Here is a 21765-nt window from a genome sequence, read left to right as displayed (position 1 = left end):
GTCTGAGAACCCAGGGGAGGTGCAAGGCGGGGACAATGACGACTGGACAATGGCATGTTACTCACCGAGGCCTCAGTAGATGCTGTACCCCCAGCCACAACTGCCATGGCCAGCAGAGACCAAGCCCAGTGTGAATGTTGCCATCTGCCGTCCATCCTACAAAGCAAGACCCCATCACTGCCAGGCCAGGCTCTGAGGGATAAGCCCTCAGGGTTCTCCCAGCACTCTGAGTGGTAAGGTTATCTGGGATCCTATGGCAGTGGCTGGCATCTGAGAGGGACGGAACCATCTATCTGGGCTCAGTAAGCAGCTTGGTAAATGATTACAGATGTCTGCCCTGCTTAGGCACAAAGGCATGGTATAAGTGCCAAGTCTGAGCCACCCTTCATCTGAGGGCTTCTGCCAAGCTTTGCCCCTGGAGAATGGCTGAGAACAGAGACAGCTGAGGAGGTTGGAGGCCCAGCCTTGTAGAGAGGTCAGTGTGAGGAGAGATATGAACCAGTCTCAGCCATTGCCTTGGCCAGAGCACCTTGGGAGTTTTGCCTCCTTAGCATGGCCACCTGAGAGAATGACCTCCCCCTAGAGTTCATGAGCTCTAAAAAGGGTTCTCTCCTTTTTCCTCCCTGCCTTTGCTTGTCACTGCCCCGCCCCCATGGTCCTCAGGTAATGGCAGCCTTCCTTTCTCAGAGGGTTACTCTCAAAGCCAGGTATCCAGCAATCTGGTCCTAAGGTGGGGCACAATTCAGAAGTATGGGCCGTACTCTCTTGAGAGAACATGAAAGTCAGGGAGGTGCAGAAGGAGATACAGCCTATGCCTGTTTGTAAATGGCCCAGGACCCCCACTCCTGATCCCTCCCAACAAACCAGCCCCTCAAACCTAAACACCCACCGAGGGTTAAGATGAATCAAATCAAGGACAGCTTCTAGCCCCATTCTCCTAACTCTCAGAACTGGTCCCCTAAGCCAGCGTAAGCCCTGTCTTAGAAGGGAAGCTAATGGCCTCTATCCAGAGCTTCTTTCAGGTAGGTTCATCTGCCAGTGAGTTTAGACAATGGGTTTCAGAAAACATCAAGCCCGGAGGGAAGAGTCAATTTGCCCATAGCCACGCAGCAAGGCAGCCTCCTGCACCCACACCACAGAGCAAACACAAGGCTCAACCCAGAACCCCGTAATTCCACAGGAAGAAAGTCTGGAAACTGCCTGCACCCTGGAAGCCTTGATGCCGACTGTACTTCTATCATTCTCTCTCTCCCTCCTTCTTTTCTCCCTCCTTCTCTCTCTTTTCATCCTTCTTTCCCCAAGTAGCTGCAGGTGTGTGGGAACAAGGCCAGCAACATCCTTACACCCAGCTGCACCCAGACAGACTTCTTGCAATGACACTGTAGATCTTGAAATGGGGCTCTTCATCCTCAAGACCCCTCTATCTCACAAGCTTCCCTACCCCATCTGTCCGATCCTCCCCTGCAGGACTCCATCTACATCCCATTTCTACTCCAGCAGAGTCCCCATCCCATACAGTCCCATTGGCTTCCATGGTTCCCCAGTTCCTGCCGCCGCCAAAGACAGGTGCCCAGTCAGCCTCACACTTGGTTTTCATTAAGGCTCCCAGACACTGCTGGATTCCAGCCAAGTTCAGCTCAAACAGGATCCATCTCTCCCTAGGGTCCAAACCCTTCAACAGGCCCACAGCATGGGTTTGCAGCGCAGACAGCAACTGCTAGTACCAAGGCTGTAGCCTCAGGGCCACCCTGCCACTGTGTGGGACAGGTTGCTCCCCCTTTCTCTGTGGTTGAACACCCCTTACCATGAGCGAGGACATCCCCCAGCCCCATTCTAAACTGCTGGCTGGCCTGGAATGAGCTACATCTCACACCTCCCAGAGACCACAGCATGAGCCAGGACGAGTATGTGGGGGCCTACCTCACCCAGGGTCAGCAGGTTGTCCTCCCAGAAAAAGGAGTGAGAGCTAGCTGCCAGGTGCACCGTGGAGGAAGGTGAGTGCAGAGATGTGCGGGCTCTGCCTGTCTCTGGTCCTGCTTCCCCAGCTGCCTCCCTCTCCCACTTCAAAGAGCGTTCAAGGGAGGGGGTTCCCAGGAGGGGCGCTCAGCCCAGTGGCTGCTCTGTGGCCGCAGCTGCCTTTATAGCTGTCAGGCAGACGGGGAGGAACTCACACTTCCCACCGCCGCTCCCCCGCCCAGCCTGCTGGCGGCTGGCCGGGCGCACACTTTAACCCGCTCTGCGCCTCTGGAGCGCCGCCAGGCTGTCCAGCTGCCTGCTGGCTGCTGCCGCCACAGTCCAGGAGCACTAAGTGAGCCAGAGACTGGTTTGCCTGGGTCCACAGTGCCTGACCCTAATGAATCAACTACCCTGAGGTCATGTGGAGGGAGGTTGGCAGTGGTGGAGCAGAACTCTGGCCCCACCCATCTAACTTCAGCTTCCAGAGGGGTCTGGAAACCCTGGTGTGCAGGCTGCCAGCTCCTGTTCAGAGGGAAGACACAGAGGTCTGGACATTACATGTGTCCAGGCCACCCTCTGTCCTTGGAAAACAGACCTAAACAACTGAGGGACTAAGGGGCAACTGGAGAGAAACAACCAGTGGCTCCAGGGAGAGGAAGAGGTGGCTACAGCCTGCTGACCTGGGAGGATCAGGTTGAGGGGAGGCATGGGGTATTCTGCAGATGTTTGGTACCAGCCTGGCTGGACCCCACAGAAGCTGGGCAGCTACTGGCAAGCAAGATGGACTCCAGGGCTCTGGTCTTCTCCACCTTCTGAGGTGGAGCCGAAGGGCACACAGCTTCAGCCTATCTATGAATTCCAGCAGACTTTGGATTCTGGGGTGTCTGCTCTGACATATCCACCTCTGCAGAGCACCTCATTCTGGAAAACAGGCACCTTTAAAGGGCAAGTGATTACTGAAACAACATCTCATAAGATGGCTGAGCCATTTCATCCATGCCCTTGTCTCCACAATACATATGTTCAGCCCTATAATGGGGAGTGGAAGTCCTCTTCCTGTCTGTGTCCCTCCCTCCCTCCTGCCCCCTCTGTGTTAGATGGTGAGCTCCTTCAGCTGCCTCTTTTGTGCTGCTAAGAGTTGTACCCTAGGGAAGCACTGTGTCTGAGCACCACAGTCCAGAAGCAACGCAACCAGTGAAAACAACAAAGACCCAGCCTTGGCGTGAGGCTTCTGCTGGATGGCAAGCATCTTCATTATCTGTACTTTAAGGTGAGAAATTGAGGCTGGGAAATGGAGTGACCTGTCTTAAGGCCACACTTCAAAGCTGTGACAAATATGGGTTTCAGTGCTCCTCTGTCACATACCTTCTTCTGCCTGGTTATTCAAAGGTGCTGGCTGGCTCTTCCGTCTTAGACCCTGATATGGGGCTGGGGGTTGGGTCTCACTTTCCCCGTGTCCAGTAGCAACTGACCTTAGGGTATTCAGTTTCTGCTCTTTGTCACCCTGACCTCCCCTGACCCTTACTCAGGCCCACACTGCCCCCTGGAGCCAGTGAACTGAAGCACAGACATTCTGTAACCTGCCATACACTACACACACATGAACACACATTTGGGTAGGATCTCACTCACACACACAGATCAGATCTCCCTTATTAGCTGGGCATGGTGGTGCATGCCTTTAATCCTAGCATTTGGGAAGGCAGAGGGAGGTGGATCTCTGTGAGTTTGAGGCCAGCCAGGTTTACAAAGTGAGTCCAGGACAGCCTGGACTACACAGAGAAACCCTGTCTCAAAAAACAAAACCAACAAAAGAAAACAAAAAACAGATCTCCTTCATTTTAAAGCCTCTGCCACTGTTCTCCTCCACTCTGGCTGACTACCAGGCTCTGTACACCCTGGAACAGACCCAAGCTCTCCTGGCACTTCAGGCTCCCACATGCCCCAGTGCCAAGGTGACTAACAGTTTCCCTTGGGAGGGACCCCACAGCCAACTGTCACAACCACCCAGCGTCATCCCTTGGCCTGGCAATGCACAGGCCATAGCCTGGCCCCTTGGAAGACAGACGTGTGGAGGCAGTTTTGCTGGTTTTGTGATCCCCACCAGTGTGTGACCCTCTAGGCCCTGGCATTAGCTATCCTTTCATTTCCCCACACCTTACTCTTAGGAACTTTCATATTTAAGACTCAAGACACCCTGTCAGCCATGACATAACTTCCTGGTCCACAATGGGCTGAGGATTAGAGAGAGAGAAACAGATCCAAAGACACCACCCCAACCAGATTCCTCCCCTACACAGTGATACCCTCTACACTCGGAGGGTTTCCTTGCACCATGAGGGTGGATACTCAACTGTCAAGTCCCCTGAGCTGAAGAAGTATAGCATTAAACAAGTGATGATGTGTCAAGAGAAAAATACTGATAAGGAGCAAGTGCTGTCCTGCTTTCTGAATGGGGACATTTTGTACTGAGTCCCATGTAGCCCAGGAGCCACTGTGTCCCTGTTCCTCACTCAATCCATCAAGCTTCGGGAGCCTGAGGTATCCTAGAGTCACCGAAGGAGCCAGAGGCTCCAGGCCTCTGGTCTGGTCCTGTCTGATTCTTCCCCACATGCTCAGACAGCCCCCCACCACCAACATGCTCTTCTGGAGCTTCTTTTTCTGGGAAGCTCCCCACTAGGATCCATAACTTTATTTGGCTGGAATGGCCTCTCTGACTTGAGGTTGGGACTCCCTTGGAGGTTCAGCTAAATGCTGAAGGATGGACATTCTTGAGTCATTGCTCCACCCACTGCAGGCTGCCCAGGAAGTGGGTAGACTCCTGGGTGAGCAGAGGTTGACATGTAGTATGTTCTGAGCTAGACCACAAAGCAGACTTCTGGGTTTCCCACCTATGTAATTCAGGAATGCTGGTTTTTCCCACTTATCTCATTCAGGAATACTGGCTTTTCTGTGAAGCTCACACATGAAGCTCAAACTGAGGAACCCAGGCCTGTGGCTAGGCAAGACTCCTCAGGTTACTGTCTGAGTGCCTCGAGAAAGGTGGGTTTCTTTGTCCTCAAATCTAATCAAGGAGAGGATTAGAAACCTTAGTGTAGCTGGAAGTGAGCTGTTGCTGGCACTGAATAAACAGAACGCAGAGGGGCTGGACACCAAGGCTACTGCTAGCCAGGGAATGTTGGTACTGCAGCCTCCTGGGATAGCACAGCTTGCCCGTGGTTGTTCAAGACACACCAGCAAAAGCCAGAGACAGTGGACCTCCAAATTCAGGAGAAGGTCATCCCCAAAGGGCCCATGGTCATCCCCACAGACTCCTCTACCACTAGCCTGTATTCTCTAATTCAGAGATGAAGAGACATGTGATAAGGAATGACAAAAAGTAAAGTTTGATTAGGCCTTTTTGGTAGTTAGGAGTTTTGAGGTCAAATGTGAATGATTGAAAGTGGCTTTGGAACAGCTTTTTCAATTGAACTCTAGAAGCTTGAGTGCTATAGTAAAACTTAGAGTTAGACTTTTTTAGGGAAGATTTACACAGACATGTTCATGTTCCTGGGTACACAGAAGACCCAGGCTGTGGCTGTCTCCTCTGGCCACATGCAGTGGATGTCATTTGACAGACAGTCTGTGGGGTAGGTAACAGCAGGGAATCTGGAGTTCAAACCCACCCCTGCTCCATCACCCAGGTCCAGAAGGTGGCAGTTCTTCTCAGGGTGAAGCAATGATGGAGCAGATGACACAGTACTTAGTGGAGGGCTGGCCTACACTGAGCCCTCAGCCCTTTGCAGTTGTCAGCAGAAGCTCATGGGGCCATAAAGCAGCTCTGACCTCCATGCTAGGAGTGGCAGGCCTTTGCATGGCCTTCTAGCAGTGTTAAGGAGCTGGGGTATTTTGCTTGTGCTGCCAATTATAATCCCTGTGTTACGCACAGACAGAGCCCCAAATGCCTGCCTAGGCACAGACCTCAAAGCAAAGAATTAGAGAGATTTAAAACCTGTTCCTTTCCTCCAGGTAACTTCAGTAGATCCCAGACAGGAACAAGGCCTCTGTGCTCTGGAGTGACCCACTACTATGGGTTGGGTGTTCAAAATTTGGAAGAGGCCAATACAGCAGCTGGCAAGGCACTCCTGGGCTGGGCAGACAGACAGCTGTCCTGAAGGCTGAGAGCTCAGCATTCCATGCATGTCAGCACCTCTATAAAATCCAGCCACTCCCTCAGCCGAGGGGCTAGGGAAAGGGGAACCAAATTGTCAGTCCTCTAGGCTTTATGGCCTAGAGGCTAAACCTTACATGATTCCACTGGGGCTATGCCACCTGCTGGGCAGAGAAGAGATGCCACCTGGGACCCTTGGCCACTGAAACCATGTCATTCCAAGAGCTCACTGGGTCCACTCATGAACCAAGACACGAAGACAACAGCTCTGCCCCCTCTCATCTTACAGGACAAATGAGAGGAAGTGGCAGGACCAGGGAGTCTGATATGGTTGGGTAACCTTGAATGAGTTTTTGCTCTTCCCTCAGCCTCAGTTCCCTCATAAAATGGAAAAGACAGAGGTTTTCACTTGCTGGTTGCCAAGAGATCCATGAGGCACAGCACAAAGACAGCTTGGCCAATGGCTAGCCCTGGATGGACCTTGTGTGTATATGCAATTTTCAAGACCCATGTGCATATTCAGTGCCATGGAGAAACAGCCACATTCTGGACCAGGCTCCTGTTCTTCAGGACACTCATGGTTTGGGGGCACAGCTCTTGGGGTCTGTTGGGCAAAGCACAGAGCAGGTAGGGGACTGGTAGGTGGGGATTTCAAAGGTAGGAAGGACCAGGATAGCTAGCTCCTACATCTGTTGGCCTTGAAACTGCCCAGGTGGACTTGTGGCACCTTCCCTGTGTCTCCAAGGAAATGCCTCCTTCCAGGACAGCTCTCTGCCTTTTCTACTCTACTTACTCCAACCCCAGCCCCTGGGCAAATCATTTCTCCTGCTCTGGAGAGACCCAAGGGTCATTTCAGTCCTGTTCAAGACTGGATGCCTTCTCCAGAGTCAGCTGGTCTGGGGCCAGGCGGCCAGGCTGGGACGGGAGCCACACACATCCGCCCCCTCGGGGGCAGCTTGCAGTCCAGCCTGTATATGGGGCTTCTCCTGCTACCCCAGGCCCAGCCACCTGTCTCCTTGCTTTTGGATGCCCCCTCCTCAGCCCCTTCCTTTTTAATGGCTATAACATATGTACAGCCCCACTTCTTTTTCTCCCTCTCTTCCTGAAGCTTACAGCCTGGCTTGGAGTTCATAGCTGCAACACACATGCACATACCCACACATGCACACACACAGCTGTGGAATGTTTTCCTGCTTCTGGGGTTTATGGCTCTTGGGCATGTGCTCCTTGCCACCTCCCCAAGTACCTGACATCTAGTCTCCTGCTCCCCTTTTGAACACGTTTGGACTGTGGAGCAGTGAGAGGAGAAGTGAGAGTCATGAGAGAGCCCACCTGAGTTGCTCAGGGAAAACCATGGACCTCCCCAGCCCCCATCACCAGCGTTCATATAGCAAGGACTGGTTTTCCCATTTAGAAAGGGAACTGGCCCCTAGAAAGCCAGACTGAAATCAGCCCCACCTCCTTGGATTTTCATTCATTCTTTTAACAGCCATTCATTCCTCTGGTATTTTTTTGAAGACCCACAAAATACTAGGTTGGACTATGGCAGGGAGCCAGGCAGACAGATCTAACCTAAGCAGTTCAACACAAGCATCTCTATCAGAATGGTGAGTGCTGGGATAGGAAGGATGTGGAGTCGGGGGACCAGCCAGGGGAACAGCGAAGAGACCCCTTGGCTCCCTAACTGTCAAACACAGAAGGCTGCACCTCAGACACGCCATCCAGGCTGGGAGTGAACCAGGCCTTAGCTGGAACAGCAGGGAACAGGAAGGGCTGTCCTGAAGCTGCAGCCGGGCAGAAGCTGCTTCTGAGACTACATGTGCAAGGGTTGGGGTGCATGGCTAGGAGAAGCTTGGGCATCTTGTGAGTAGCCACGCTTCCTGCAGGGGCTGAGAGAACACTGGAAAAGTCCCATATTTCATTGTGAGCAGGAGAAATGGGCCTCAGCCAACTTCAGACAAGGTGCTTCCAGAAAGGGATGTGGGAGCTGACAGTTAAACAGGGACGGAACAGCCAGGCCTCACAGAGTAGGGAAGCCCACAACCTCTCCTGGAGGAAGCCTCGGAGTCTGCTACACCCCAAGGTCTAGGTGCCAGGAGGAGGGAAGTGGGGGATAGCCTTCTGACCCAGCCAGCCACCAGAGAAACTGGGCGTAACATGCCCAGAATAATAGCATGGACAGATGTCAGGGTCACTGTGCAGGTGAAAGAGGAACCAGCCCTGAGGAGTGACACTGTGTGATCTGCCACTAAGTTCCAATGACGCCAGACCCAGGCAGAAATCAGTAATGATTGATGGCTGTCTCCAGCGGGGAGTGGAGAACAGCTTACCAGAAAGGGCATAAAGGAATGGCCCATCCCAGAGCACTGGGAGTGAGCACTGAGGGTTACGCAGGTGTGCGCACCTGCCAGAACCCTTCAGGCTGTGGGTTTAAACCCTGCCCACAAGGACAGATGGCAATAGAAGCCGATCAGAAATCGACAGGAGAAAGAGTTGGCCTGAGAAGCTCAGACCACACACCCATTGTTCCTTGGCCGGGGGCTGAGGGGTCCTTGCCAGACAACTTCCTAAGACATTTTGCAACAGGAGAAGGTGATTTCCTGGAGTCAGGCCAAGGAGCTGTTGTTAAAAGAGGGAAGAAGAGCTTAACAGCCAGACAACAGCTTTAGAATGAAGAGGGGTCCTGTCTGCTAACTTACGGTAAGAAACAATGTAACCAATCAGAGAAGGCTGTGGGTAATCAGTTCCGAGTAAAAAGGGCCTGTGAAAGGGGACACTTATCTACAGGTCCTCTGAGTGTTGAGAATTGGCTAAACTTTTAAGTTTTCTCACCTCATGTGCCCCTTTGATGTATGACCCAAATAGGAGCACCCTTGACATGTTCACCCCGGGACAAGGACCCCGAGAGTAAATAACCAGAAGATGGGGGGGTCCCATTCATATGGAATTGCTCCCAGGATTATTACCTCCGAAAGAAGAAATACTGCTTGCTTTCTTGGGGGAATTCCTCTGGGAGAGAGAGAGAGAGAGAGAGAGAGAGAGAGAGGGAGGAGAGACTATCAGAGGCAAGTACATACCACATGGTACATCAGCTGTTGGACCTTCTCCATGTGTCACTGGACACATGCTGGCTCAGAGCACTTAAGCCCTCCTTGTGGGCACTGCCACAGCTGCAGTCAGGGCCGCTGAAGAAGCAAAGAAGTGGGCTTTTTCTTCTTGCCCTGGAGACCGAGGAGGCCTTCTGCACCTTCTCCCAGCCAGTGCCTTCCTCCTGGTCCATGGGGACAGTTGTAGCCAAACTGCTCCTGCCCACCCTCAGCAGCCTGGCCTTCCTCCCCACCGTGAGCATTGCTGCCAAGAGGCGCTTCTACATGGAGGCCATGGTCTATGTGTTCACCATGTTCTTCGTGGCGGTAAGCGAGGGGCCTAGGAGGGAGGCCTCACGGGCAGGGCCACCACCACTGTCAGAGAGAGAGAGGGGTGACAGAGAGAGAGCCCGCATGGAGGGGGGCGTTCCTGGTGACTGGACAGAGGGCTCCTGGAGTCTGTCTTCCTCTATGGACCTCAGTTTCTCCATCTGTGCCAGGAATTTGAGGCAGGGGTGGAGATGGTGGCTGACACTTGTGACTGAAGCTAAGCCCATGACAGTCCTGTGTGAGTTAAAGACAAGCTTTGTGCTCCCTCCACCCTCCTTTATACCAACTTTGTCTCATGAGTTGCTGAGCTGGAGAGGACAGGGGGTTAGTGAGCAAGCCCAGGAATGGACCCACTAGGCTCAGAGAAGGTAGAGGGTCTGGGTGGATCTGACTCTAGAACTTGGGACTACCCCATTGAGGGGAGCCGGCCTCTCTCTCTCTTTCTGAGTCCTCTCTCTTCCTGTTATGTGTCTGGATGGCTGCCTCTTAGTTCCCTCTCCCCTCTGTTCCCAGGCAACAGTCCTGGGGTGAGTCTTCTGTCTTTCAGGGGCATGTCTGGCACTGGGCCAGCTTTACTAAAGCCTTGTGTGTGGGCCTCTGCTTCTCCTCACCCCCATCATGTCTCTCTCCCTCTGCATCTCTCCCTGGTTCTGTATCTAATTCTCTCCCTGCCTCTGTCTTTTCCTTCTTTCTGCCCGTATCCAGCTCTTTTGATTTCTAGAGTTACACCCTGTGGGGTTTAGTAGCTCTTCTCCTTGGCCTGCTCTTCTCTGGTTTCTTCTCCTGACCCTCTCTGTCTCTACCTATCTGTCTGTCTCTTTATCTACCTATCCATCCAACTTGGTTTTGTCTCTCTTACCTATTTCATCATCTATCTAATTATATATTTATCTATCATCTATTCATTTACATTTTTCTTGTTCTATGTATCTATCCATCATCTATCTAGCCTCTATTATCTGTTACCAACCATCTCTTCCTATCCATTCATTTACCCATTTATTCTCTCTCTGTCCTATCATCCTCCACTCACTATGCTCCTAAGTCCTTCTGAGTACTCACACTGCCCCTCACTGCTCTCCTCCAACCAGAGGGTCACACCATCTTTTTTACTGTTCTGTAAGCTTTCTTTCTCTCTCCTCACACCTCTCCCTCACTAGTGTGTATGGTGTGTGACCCCCACATTGATGGGATACATGCCCAAGGTTGGCAAGTACCATGTTAGCCAAGCTTTTAGAAAACAGTATCCTGTCCCTAGGCCTGCCCTTTCTGCAGCAGGTCTCAGTCGGCAAGAGCATAGAGTATGTGAGGGTATCCAGCTGCCTCTCAGTGAGTTGAGGCCACGAGCTTATACGTATGTGCTCATATACCACCCCATATCCTGGGTCAGCTGGCATGATTTCCTAGTGGTGGGAGAAGCCACTAGGATATGTGGGCTGAGAAGAGTGGGGGAGGGGTTGGCATGCTTCTACCTCCTGGTTGTGGTGGTCCTATGGGTAACAGTGTGTTTCTCCAAGGAACTGGAGACTCTAGGGCTCTGAGTTCACTTTAGGAGAAGAGAATATTAGGCCAATGACAAGCCACAAGGTAGAAACCAGGGTGAGGTTAGACTCAGCATCACCCATAAGCCTAGGGTAGTGATTTTCATTTGCTAGAAGAGGAAACTGAAGTCTCAGAAAGGCTAGGTCATCAGTGTCACCATGAACACAACTCTGAGATCTTGGTCTACCCACAATACTTTGTCCCATATTTGTTCTTTATGAGACCTGGCCAAGGTCAGAGCCAAGATGAGACTCAAAGGTCAAGGACAGAAGCCAGGGTCTTGTCCCCAAGGTCCCTGTTAGATATAGCCCAGCAAACCACAGGCCCCAGTTAGGTCACTTCTGCCTGCCTGGGTTTGGGCTCGCCTACAGCTGTTTCTGCACTGGCCTTGGAAGCTCAGCCTGACCCACCCCACCCAGAGTGGCAGGGCCAGCTGTCTCTTATGACAAATGTCCTCTGGCCTCAAAGCCACAGTCTGTTCCTCACAGAGTTCAGCCTTCCACCTGGCTCCTCTAGAACCCTGCATGACAACTCCCACTTGCATGTGTGGTGATGTGGAATATAAGAAGAATGACTCTTGGTGTCACTTACCCAAGAGTGGGCCTGATTTACTCCAAAGAGTTCTGCTCACTCCTGCTCTAATCTGACAGTCATCTAGTCTAAAAGCAGGGTCTATAATCAAAGGATTTTGGACAACAGTATCCTATCTGTATGCAGAACAGCACAACAACAAGGTAAAAGAATGAGGGATCTGAGCCTCACAGGGAGATAGCTGTTTCTCTGGCCCTATAGACTCAACAGCTCACAAATCCACAGTCACATGTTTTCAGCCTTTACCCACATGTTGCTTTCAACATGTTTCCAGTGCCTTGCTGTTTCTAACACGCGGTCTTAGACCTATCCGGTCACCACATCTCACCCAAACGTGTATTGTTCTAAGTCAGGGGCACGAAAAAGTCACAAAGGGGAAATAGAGCATATACAATAATCAAAGTGTATGCATGCATCTGAGCCTGCAGGACTCAGTTACAATAGAAATTCAAACTGTAATAGGATTGATTTAAAGGTTTCTCTCAGAGGTGAGCTAATGCCAATCAGGGCGAGTCCATTGTTCTAAATTACCTGAAAGCACATATTAACTTGGCTTCAGGTTGGGTGAAAGTTTAATTACTAAAGGCAAACTTTAAACAGCGTTTCTCAGAAAAATCATTCCTGCAGTGTGGGGCTCTGTGCCACACACGGCTATCATTAGGTTCCCCCTGGAAGCCCTACAGAACAGGTGCTCATACTCCACTGGACAAAGGAGGCCCTGAGAGACAAGCCTGTAACTTGGTTAGAGGCTTGGATCTCCAGCCATACCCATCCTAGCCCATCCTAGCCCAGCCCCAATTGGCCAGATCCACCACCTCTGAGGAGAGAGGGTACCAATCACACTGCCTTGCCCTGCCTCCTTGAGCAGGAGATGCCCCAGGAAGTTCACAGTCACACAGGCTTTGAAAGAACGTCGGGGCCTGAGAGCAGTTAGATCCCCATTGTAAAACCCGCTTCTCTCTGCTCCTCTGGCCGGCACACACAGGCAAGTACTCTGTGTCACAATCAGGCCTAGTGAGGCTCTTCTGTTCCTCATGAGGGGAGGCATGGATGTTTCCCGGAATCTCACGGCAAATAAGTTTTGCTCATTCATGGGCCCTATACAATAGAAGGAAGCACAAATGCTACAAATGGAGGGCTCAGGTTGGCATGAGTGATATGGTTCTGTGAGGACCCAAAAGGTAGGATCCCCTCACAGAGCTGAGTCTTGTTCTTTCTCCTCTTGAGTGAGTACCTTGATCTGGCCCAACCTAAAGCTTGTCTTTCCTTGAACTGAATAGTCAGAGCTCATACCTGGTTGGTTAACCTCCTCTTGGCCAACGTCCCTTTAAAAAGGTGCAGTATCCAAATCTCAAGACAGCATCAAACCTCTGAGTGGGGCTGACCCAACACAGAGGCTAGACCACCTCATCCGTTCCCGTGGTTGCTCTTTATTGATTGACAGACAGTCCTTGCAACTGTGATCAGCAGGAGGTCCCTAAGCTTCTAAATCGGCTCTACGTGCTTGACTGACACATTCATCATCCAGGGTCTCCAGCACCCGCCCCCCATGGTGCCCCTGCTGCCTCCAAACAAGGCTGCTTTCCAGCTTGCCTGCTCCCTCCTGCTGAGCTGGGCTTACCAAGAGCCGATTGTGCTGGCTCCCGGGCTTGTTTGTGCCAGTCGCACTTGTCAAAATAATTATGTCATGTAATTAAATATTACTTAAAATGATGAAATGTGAAGCAAAGGGATAGTGAGTCGTTTTCTGTAAGAAATAAGTTGACTGCCTGGAAATACTTCATATAGAACCTTTTGCTTAAAAGCAAATCTGTTCAGGTACAAGTGGGGAACATGCCTGCTAGAGTATGGGGGAGAGAACGAGGGTATCAGGATCAGCACCTGCTTCAGGGAGCCTAAGGTCTTCCTTTTTTATGTTTTAATTGAAGAGACAGGGGTCCAGGATAAGAGGTTCACATGCAAAAATTGACAACGGAACATGTGTGCACTTCCAGTCAGCCCAGGGGCAAGAGGTGTATTTTAGAATTCCCCCTCAGCAGGCTTCATCTGAGTGACTACCAGCCTTGGACCAGTGGTAAGAGAGTCTGAAAGTGAGATTTACAAAGTCTTTTGGACTCCCTGGTAGACTAACCTGTTTAATCTCCACAAGACCTAGCAAGGAGAGTATACAGTCATATGTCCTGATACTATGGGGAGCCTGAGGCGCAAAGCCATTAAGGTCTCACAGCTAGTGAGGGACCTGAGGTTTGGGACCAGTTTCCACCCACCTCTGGGCAGCACTGATGCCCACTGCCTGATGACCTCATGTGATTTCCCTGCAGTTCTCCCATGCCTGCGAGGGGCCTGGCTTGTCTATGCTGTGCTTCATGCGCCGTGACATCCTGGAGTACTTCAGCATCTATGGGACAGCCCTGAGCATATGGGTCTCACTGATGGGTAAGTGGTCATCTCTACCAGTAGGTGGGGGATTTTCCCTCCTTTCTTCTTTGAAGAGTTTAATCTACTAAAAGACACATGAACATTTCTCAGATGTCTGCACTCTCACTTTTCCCATTCTTAAGTGACTCCTGTAATAAACACCTGTGACACCTAAAATGCAAAGACATACAAGGAAAGGGCAAAGGTATCCCCACCTTGGCCCTATGGAGACCACTGCTGCCTGCAGTTCAGGGACTTAGCCTCCCGGAGTGTCCTCCAGGCTCATGGAAGCATTTGCTGTCATGGGTCATCTCAGCTCTGGGTTTTAGGAAAGTAGACCATTCAAAATCCTCATCTTGGACCTGGTGTACAGCCCAGTGTTAGAACACTTGCCTAGTGAGCAATAGGCCCTTGGTTCCATCTTCAGCACTCCAAAACATGAAAGATAAAAAAGGAAGGAAGGAAAGAAGGGATGGAAGAAAGAAGAAATTGGGAAGCATAATGGAAAAAAGGAAGGAAAGAAAGAAAGAAGGAAGGAAGGAAGAAAGGAAGGAAGGAAAGGAAAGGAAAGGAAAGGAAAGGAAAGGAAAGGAAAGGAAAGGAAAGGAAAGGAAAGGAAAGGAAAGGAAAGGAAAGGAAAGGAAAGGAAAGGAAAGGAAAGGAAAGGAAAGGAAAGGAAAGGAAAGGAAAGGAAAGGAAACACCCTCAACCTTGTTTCTTGTGGATGCTGTCACAGGTGGTCCACGTTACCTGAGGGTCCCTCCTGAGACTTAGCCCTATGCACCACTCACTAGTCTTAATACTTTTGTCCCAAGATTCCCAGGAAATACTGATCACTCAATCTACTGTTTAATTTCACCCACCCTGCTCCAGGGAAGCAGCATTCCCATTTCCTTCAAATAACCAAAATCCAGACCTTGTGGAGACCAAGCTGGGCCTTGAGGTCCTGAGAACATCCCAATGAGTTCCCAAGGGTGGAGAGAAGGGAAGCTGCTCACCATTCCTGTGCTTCTCCCCAGCACTGGCCGACTTCGATGAACCCCAGAGATCAACCTTCACAATGCTTGGTGTCCTTACCATCGCCGTGCGGACTTTCCATGACCGCTGGGGCTATGGTGTGTACTCCGGCCCCATAGGTACAGCCATCCTCATCATTACTGTAAAGTGGGTAAGTACTGTGTGTATCTCAGCTGACAGGGCCCTGGGAACCTCAGTTCTCCCCTGACCTTGTGTTTCTCCTATATGAGGTCCTATACCTCCTATTCTTACATGCAGGTGAACTAACATAAGAATTGGCCAGTCACCTAGAATCCTTAAAGAACAGTGACTCATGTTGGAGCCCATGCCCTGCTGGCTCATCGGTAATTACTGGTCCTGGGTAAAACCAAAACTTCTTTTCTCTTGACCTCTGCCTTGTGTCCAAATACCCATACAGAATGCTTCTAAGAACAGGCACAGACATGGTTTTTAATGTATCCAGAGATGAGGAGACCATTCATCATTTTGACCATCATTGTCAGTCTTTCCATCCACATAATTTTCACCATTATCAGCAATATGGTTCTAAGAGACAACGGCTACTTACAGATACAACTTTAGTCTGGAGAGCAGCTAGATTAATCTGGAGAGCCTGTCTGAAGGAGGCCAGCTTTGGACATGGTAGGTGGACCTAGGGACTGTAGAGGCATTAGGAGCCCATATGGCAGAGTAGGTACCAAGCACCAGGCTCTGCCTTACTCATGTAACACCATTTGGGATCTTGGGGTTCCCCTAAAGAGCAGCAGCAGTGCAGATCAGGGCAGGCAGCACTTCAGGGGGATCCAATCCATCAGCAGCAAAGTAGGGACAGGTAAAATCAGGCAGGAAGCTTCCAAGTCCTACTTCTGTGGGCCCTGAGGAACTCAGGTTTATTCTGATTTCAAGATAAGAATGAAGCTAACATGAACAGGAGGCTCCTCAGCCAAACCTGGAGCCCGAATAGGCAGTGGGGGCTGCACTTGGCTTCAGGGAGATGAAAACTTCCATCTCACTCTAATTTGAGGAGCCGAAGCTGGCCCCAGCTGACCCTGGAGGCCAGGGCCCCTTTGTAGCAGAGGTGTTGGGGTTCTGCATGGCTAATTACCAAGCTGGAATGCGCAAACACAAAGGCTTCCTCTGATACCAGCCTCTTTGTCCTGTCCATGGCCCATTTGCTGCTCTTAAATGGATCTGGATCTGACTAATTTTTTTTTTTTTTAAGACAGGGTACCACTTTGCATTTCTGGCTGGCCTCCAACTCATGAAGCTCTGCCTGCCTCTGCCTCCTGAGTGCTGGGATTGAAGCTCAGCATGCCTGTCCTGACTAGATTTTAATTAGCCAGGATGGCATACATGTGCTAGTACCCCCTCAACAAATGCCAAGCTTAGGTCTCTGGTGGGAATAGGAGTGAGAGAGGCTGCAGCCACCCACATCTGGGGCATAGATCCCATAACCACAGGATATGCAGGTGGTTTGGACTTACTTTTTAGAAGGGGTTGCAATTCCGTCCCATGTCTCACCCTTTGGGGGAAGAAGTATGAAAACAACACTTGGGAAGAAGAAGCTGAGTGGAATGAAAAATAGGGGTTCCCAGGGCAAGGCAAAGTCCATGGGTGATCTTCGCTATTCTTCCTTTCTCTGGGGTCCCACTGTTAAAATTGAGAGACTGATCATCACTGCCACCTCCACTCATTGGCTGCACCTATAACACTGACACCATTCACTGAGCCCCCAACTCCTGTTAGGAATGCCAGCTACAGAATACTGAAAACAGCACTGTATCATCCCTCATTTGGTGGCAAAGTCGGCTCTGACCAACACAGGTCAGGACTGCTGTCCTGTGCCCACAGTTTATACCTGACAATGGGATGTGTAATGGTCTACCCTGCTGAAACCTGAACAATCCTGAGTTTAAAATACCTTTGGGCCCAAGGGTCTGCACTGCAGGGAGGAACCACGGGCACCCCATCTCTTCCATGTAACTCCCCATCTTATCAAGCTTGAGCACACACTAGACCCTCATGTAAGACATCAGGGCCTGAGAAATCAGGGTTAATGGAAGAAGACCCCTTAGCTGGTAAAGCTGATCATATTTGCCACTGAAGTCCCAAAGACCACCGCACAAACCGCCTAGAGAGAAGTGCAGGGCTCACAAGTGCCAAATATCCTTTCCCTGCTAACAGTCTCCATGGCTGTCCTCTCTGGCTGGGAGACAGGAGTGCGTCAACGGCCTTGCTACTTCCCCAGTAAGGGCAGTGGAGGACCCAGGGAAAACTGGTCCAGAGATTCCCAGCCCTATCACTCAGCAAAGCTCTCTCTACCAGTTTTGCTTTCTGTGTTGATGGGCAGGGGAGGGAGGTGGTGGTGGTGGCAGGCTCTGCAGAACTCCACGGAGGTACTCAGGTATACAGAGGAATAGGGATGATAGAAGATGGTAGAAGACGGCAGTGGGATTGTGCCCAGACAACTCATGGATGGATCATTAACTGTATTCTGAGAACTTTGATGTTCCCATCTTGCCCCTGCAGCTGAAAAAGATGAAGGAGAAGAAGGGCCTATATCCCGACAAGAGCATCTACACCCAGCAGATAGGCCCCGGCCTCTGCTTTGGGGCACTGGCCCTGATGCTTCGCTTCTTCTTTGAGGTACCAGGCCTGTGGGGAGTGGATCAAGTCCTCCAGAGCCCTCTGGAAATGGCTCAACTCAATGGGGAGGATAGCAGGCTATTCTCACAGGGAGGCTCTAAGGCATGAGTTCCATTCTGTTGAAGATGGTGCTCTCCATCTCCAGTGTACCAGCATCACAGCCTGTGTGGAGGGTCACAGGGAGTCAAGTCAGGCCCTGACTTTAGAAAGCCTGCACCCAAGATGCATGCCCTGGAAAGGACTAGGGCCTGGCGCCCAGCACCTGGGAGACAACAGACAGAGGAAGGCAGAGAGTCTTTCTCAGCCATATTCTCAGGGTGGGGTGGCTGGCAGAGGCACCAGATGGCTAGCAGGACTTAGTTTAGGAAAAGGGTTGAGGCCCCAGACTGACTCATTCTCCTCCACAGGAATGGGATTATACCTACGTTCACAGCTTCTACCACTGTGCCCTGGCCATGTCCTTTGTCCTGCTGCTGCCCAAGGTCAACAAGAAGGCTGGGAATGCAGGGCCCCCCGCCAAGCTGACCTTCTCCACCCTCTGCTGCACTTGTGTCTGACTACAGCCCCCTGTTCCAGGCCCCTGCCTTCCTGTCTGGCAGCCCTGCTGTCTCTCCCAAGATACTTTCTATGCTTTCCCATGTGGTGTGTCAATGAGAACTGGTCTCCTCTCCACCCTAAGAGACCAGCTGGCCTGCTGATCTCTGCTAAATGCTGCTTAGGGACCCACCGACTGTATTCACCAGTAGCTTCACTCTGTTGCAGAAAAAAAAAGAAAAATTCTCCTCCAAGGCCTCATAACCGCATGTGTACCTGGCAAAGCTCTAGGCCAGTAGATACTGGCCACAACTCCCAACCCAGCAGCATTCACAGCAGGGATTATCTGTTTCCCAGGCACTGCATGCCAGGACGGCCTGCTTTCTCTAAGAAACTGCTATTGCCATTTCTACCCCTCGTCCAGGCTCTGAAAGCTCCCCATTTAGGAAGCTGAAGCCAGGGGAATCAGCTCTGGCCTGGACCCAAGCTTTCATGCCCCTGCCTGGGTCTCATCACTTCTGCAGGTTTCAGATCAAGCTATTCCCCGCAAACTCCTGATCAGCCACTAGTCATTAGCCACACAGAACACCTTACATACATCCTGGTTCCTAGAACAAATCTGTGTGCTCTCCTGGTCTTGGGAGATCACCTGAGTTCAGAGTAGGCAGCTGGCCTAAGGCCAGGTGCTGGTAGGCACAGAGCTGAATACTGGCCTGGGTACCTGGGCTGGAGGTGGGGTACACTGCTGGTCTTTACTCAACATTGGCCCGAAGCTTACTCTGAGGTCCTGAAGGAAAAGTGGGTGCAAGCAATACCCCTGAGCCAGGCCTTACTGGGCCTATGCCATGGTGTGGGCAGTCCTGTTGGTGACAGCCTGGGGGTCAGGGCATGGCAGGGCATGGCAGTCACAACAGCAGCTTTCAGACATCACCTCACAAGTCTAAATCTCCACAACACCCCCAGCTATCCGCTTTCCCAAGGACCTAAGGCTTCCCAGATGTCAGCAGGAAGTTACCTACACCTGTCTGGGATTTGTTTATGTTTCCAGATGGTACCACTTCAAGGGAGCAGCTACCCATATGCAGCCCCCGCCCAGCAGACAGCCGACAATCTTTCCTCAGTCACCTCCTGGACTTTTTTTTTTTTTTTTTTTTTTTGACAGGGTTTCTCTGTGTAGTCTTGGCTGTCCCTGGACTCACTTTGTAGACCAGATTGCCTTGTACTCACAGAGATCTGCTTGCCTCTGCCTCCCCGAGTGCTGGGATTACTGGCATATGCCACTGTACCTGGCTCCTCCTGTACCTTTTAAGGAAGCCAGCTTCACCACTTGGCTTGAATGGTCCTCTCTTCCCAGCTGACCCCTCAGCCAAGCCTTCTGGATGCCTACCACAACAATTTAGATCATCCACAACTCTCTTTATCTCAGGCATCTTCACCTTCCATGCCCCACCACTCTAGGCCCTGGTGGTACCCATAGGCCTCATCCCATTTCTGGCCTTGGAGATTTTTAATGATAGAGCCGCCCATAATGTCACAGGGCACCTCAGAATGTTCAAACCTGGCTCCTGAAAACTAGATCTGACCTATCAGGCAAGGAAGCCAAGACCACACAGTCTGGACTCTGGGGCTCCTTTAAAGAGAAGAGAGAAGCAGAGGGCTGGAAAGATGGCTCAGTGGTTGAGAGTGCTTACTGCCCTTACGGAGGATCCAGGTTCAGTTCCCAGCACCCAGCTGGCAGCTCACAAAGATCTGTAACTTCTAGACGATCTGATCAGATCTGTATTCTAGCCTCCAAGGGGCCAGGCACATATGTGGAGCGTACATGTACTTGGAAGCAAACACACACACACACACACACACACACACACACACACACACATTAAAAATAAATAAATCTAAAAACATAAATAAAGTAAAAGAAAACCCAGAGGGGGAAGAAAAGGGACAGAGTGGGGACAAAGGCACTAAGATAAGAAGGCCTCTTTCACCTTCCTGCTACACCCTTCATCTGGTCTTCAGTCAATGCAGGCACATATCATCCAGGCATATATAAACACACACCCATCAGTGAAATATCCATATATACACGTATCGCATGAGCTCACACACCAGGAAGTCACAGGGTGTCCTGGAGCCAAGTCTTTCCTGGGTCATCACTTTCTTCCAGAGGACAGACTGCTGAATCAGAGCTGGATGTCCCAAGTGAGACAGGCCAGGTGAGACCTCTGAGGCCCACCCAGAAGTAGGTGTCTTCAGGGTGTCCCCAGCCTATCACTTCTCTGTCTTAGCCCACCCCCAGCAAGCAACCCTGCCTCCAGCTCTGCAGCTACTCTTGGAAAATTGGAGGGAGCAAGATGCCCTAGAGCAGGGAGGGGCCACACTCAAAGGCTCTCCCTGGTGGTGCTGCTGGTTTATGAGAGCCTTCTGGGCACCCGGCCGAGTCCGTAAGTCACAGAAGATTAGGAGGCACACTCCAGCTCTCAGTCTGTGCCTCTAAGGTTCCAGAAGTAGCCTTGCCCTCCGAAGCACCTCAGCTCCCATCGTTGCTGTTTGGGGTCCTGGACACAGCACTGAGCTCATTTGCAGATAAGGACACTGAGAACCAGGGATGCTAATACAAGACAGGGGCTAAAGATCTAGCAACAGCACCCCGGGCTTCCCCAGTCTCTCCAACTGTGACCTCCTCCAAGAGCTACATTGACATCTTGGGAGCCAACCTGGATCAGGAGGGGAAAACTGGAAGAGGTGAGCCACCATGCTCCCCAGTGGCCACTGGTGCTTTAAAACTAGCAAGTTGACAATGACTTTGTGCACTGGTGCCGTCCAGCCCAGGGCCTCTGTGTCCTTGGAATTTGGGAGTCATGGCATGAGGAGCCAAAGAGGGCTTCAAGGTCATCCTGCCGCTTAAGGCTCTGGACAGAACTTCCTCTCCTATCTCTCATAATGGGAGATCCAAATCATACGTACAGACACCCCTATCTGTAGAGTGCTTAGAAAAGACATTCTGGGTGCCCCTAGGAGCTGAGGAGCCATACTGCCTGGGGGAGTCTGCTGTATGAGTACAGGGCCCCGTCTTGGGGCAGGCGATCATGTGTACAGTGGTTGTTGGTAAGCCAAGTCAGGACTGTAGGTAGCACTTCAGGTTGAGATAGCCATGTGCAGGACTTCAGATGCCAGGGTGTGTCCGAATGCCGGGTACGTGGTAGAAAATTAGACCACACACACACACACACACACACACACACAGCCAAAGGCGTGGTAGGGGACCCTCTGTCTTAGCGATAGTGAGGGTGAAATGGACACAAAGCACAAACTGAGTAGGCAAAGTCTTAATGGGGGCATTCAGAGGGAGGAGAGGGGAGAAGCGCTGAGAGATATCAAGCTGCCCCTGACAAAGAAAGAGAAATTTTTCTCTATGTGCAGGAGTGGGCTAACCTAGGCAAGCGACAGATTCCGGGCGCGACTTGCAGAAGAACACCCAGCTTGTATCTGAGG

At 51.2% G+C, this 21765-nt stretch overlaps 2 protein-coding genes across 4 annotated transcripts in view; one reads left to right on the top strand and one right to left on the bottom strand.

Moving 5' to 3' along the window:
* Adamtsl2 (ADAMTS like 2) overlaps positions 1-2130 on the bottom strand; it is a 31807-nt gene extending 29677 nt beyond the window's left edge. The window contains exons 1-2 of one of the 3 annotated variants that reach the window (XM_060389745.1): positions 1921-2130; positions 66-156 (exon numbers count right to left, since the gene is read on the bottom strand). In XM_060389745.1, coding sequence (XP_060245728.1) covers positions 66-155 — 90 coding nt within the window. In that variant the 5' untranslated portion in view covers position 156; positions 1921-2130. The remainder of the gene's footprint in view (positions 1-65; positions 157-1920) is intronic. The other 2 variants (XM_021651946.2, XM_060389744.1) reach the window with 2 other exon arrangements.
* A 7109-nt stretch (positions 2131-9239) lies between these two features.
* On the top strand, positions 9240-18490 carry Mymk (myomaker, myoblast fusion factor). The gene is made up of 5 exons (XM_021651913.2): positions 9240-9519; positions 13977-14091; positions 15093-15241; positions 17620-17736; positions 18144-18490. The coding sequence occupies exons 1-5, from the start codon at positions 9385-9387 to the stop codon at positions 18291-18293; spliced, it is 666 nt and encodes a 221-aa protein (XP_021507588.1). The 5' UTR covers positions 9240-9384; the 3' UTR covers positions 18294-18490.
* The last annotated feature ends 3275 nt before the right edge of the window (positions 18491-21765 follow it).

The sequence above is a fragment of the Meriones unguiculatus genome, chromosome 8, assembly GCF_030254825.1.
Source record: "Meriones unguiculatus strain TT.TT164.6M chromosome 8, Bangor_MerUng_6.1, whole genome shotgun sequence".
NCBI classification, from domain to species: domain Eukaryota; kingdom Metazoa; phylum Chordata; class Mammalia; order Rodentia; family Muridae; genus Meriones; species Meriones unguiculatus.
The sequence above is the reverse complement of the archived record's forward strand: the minus strand, read 5'-3'. Positions and strand labels throughout refer to the sequence as shown.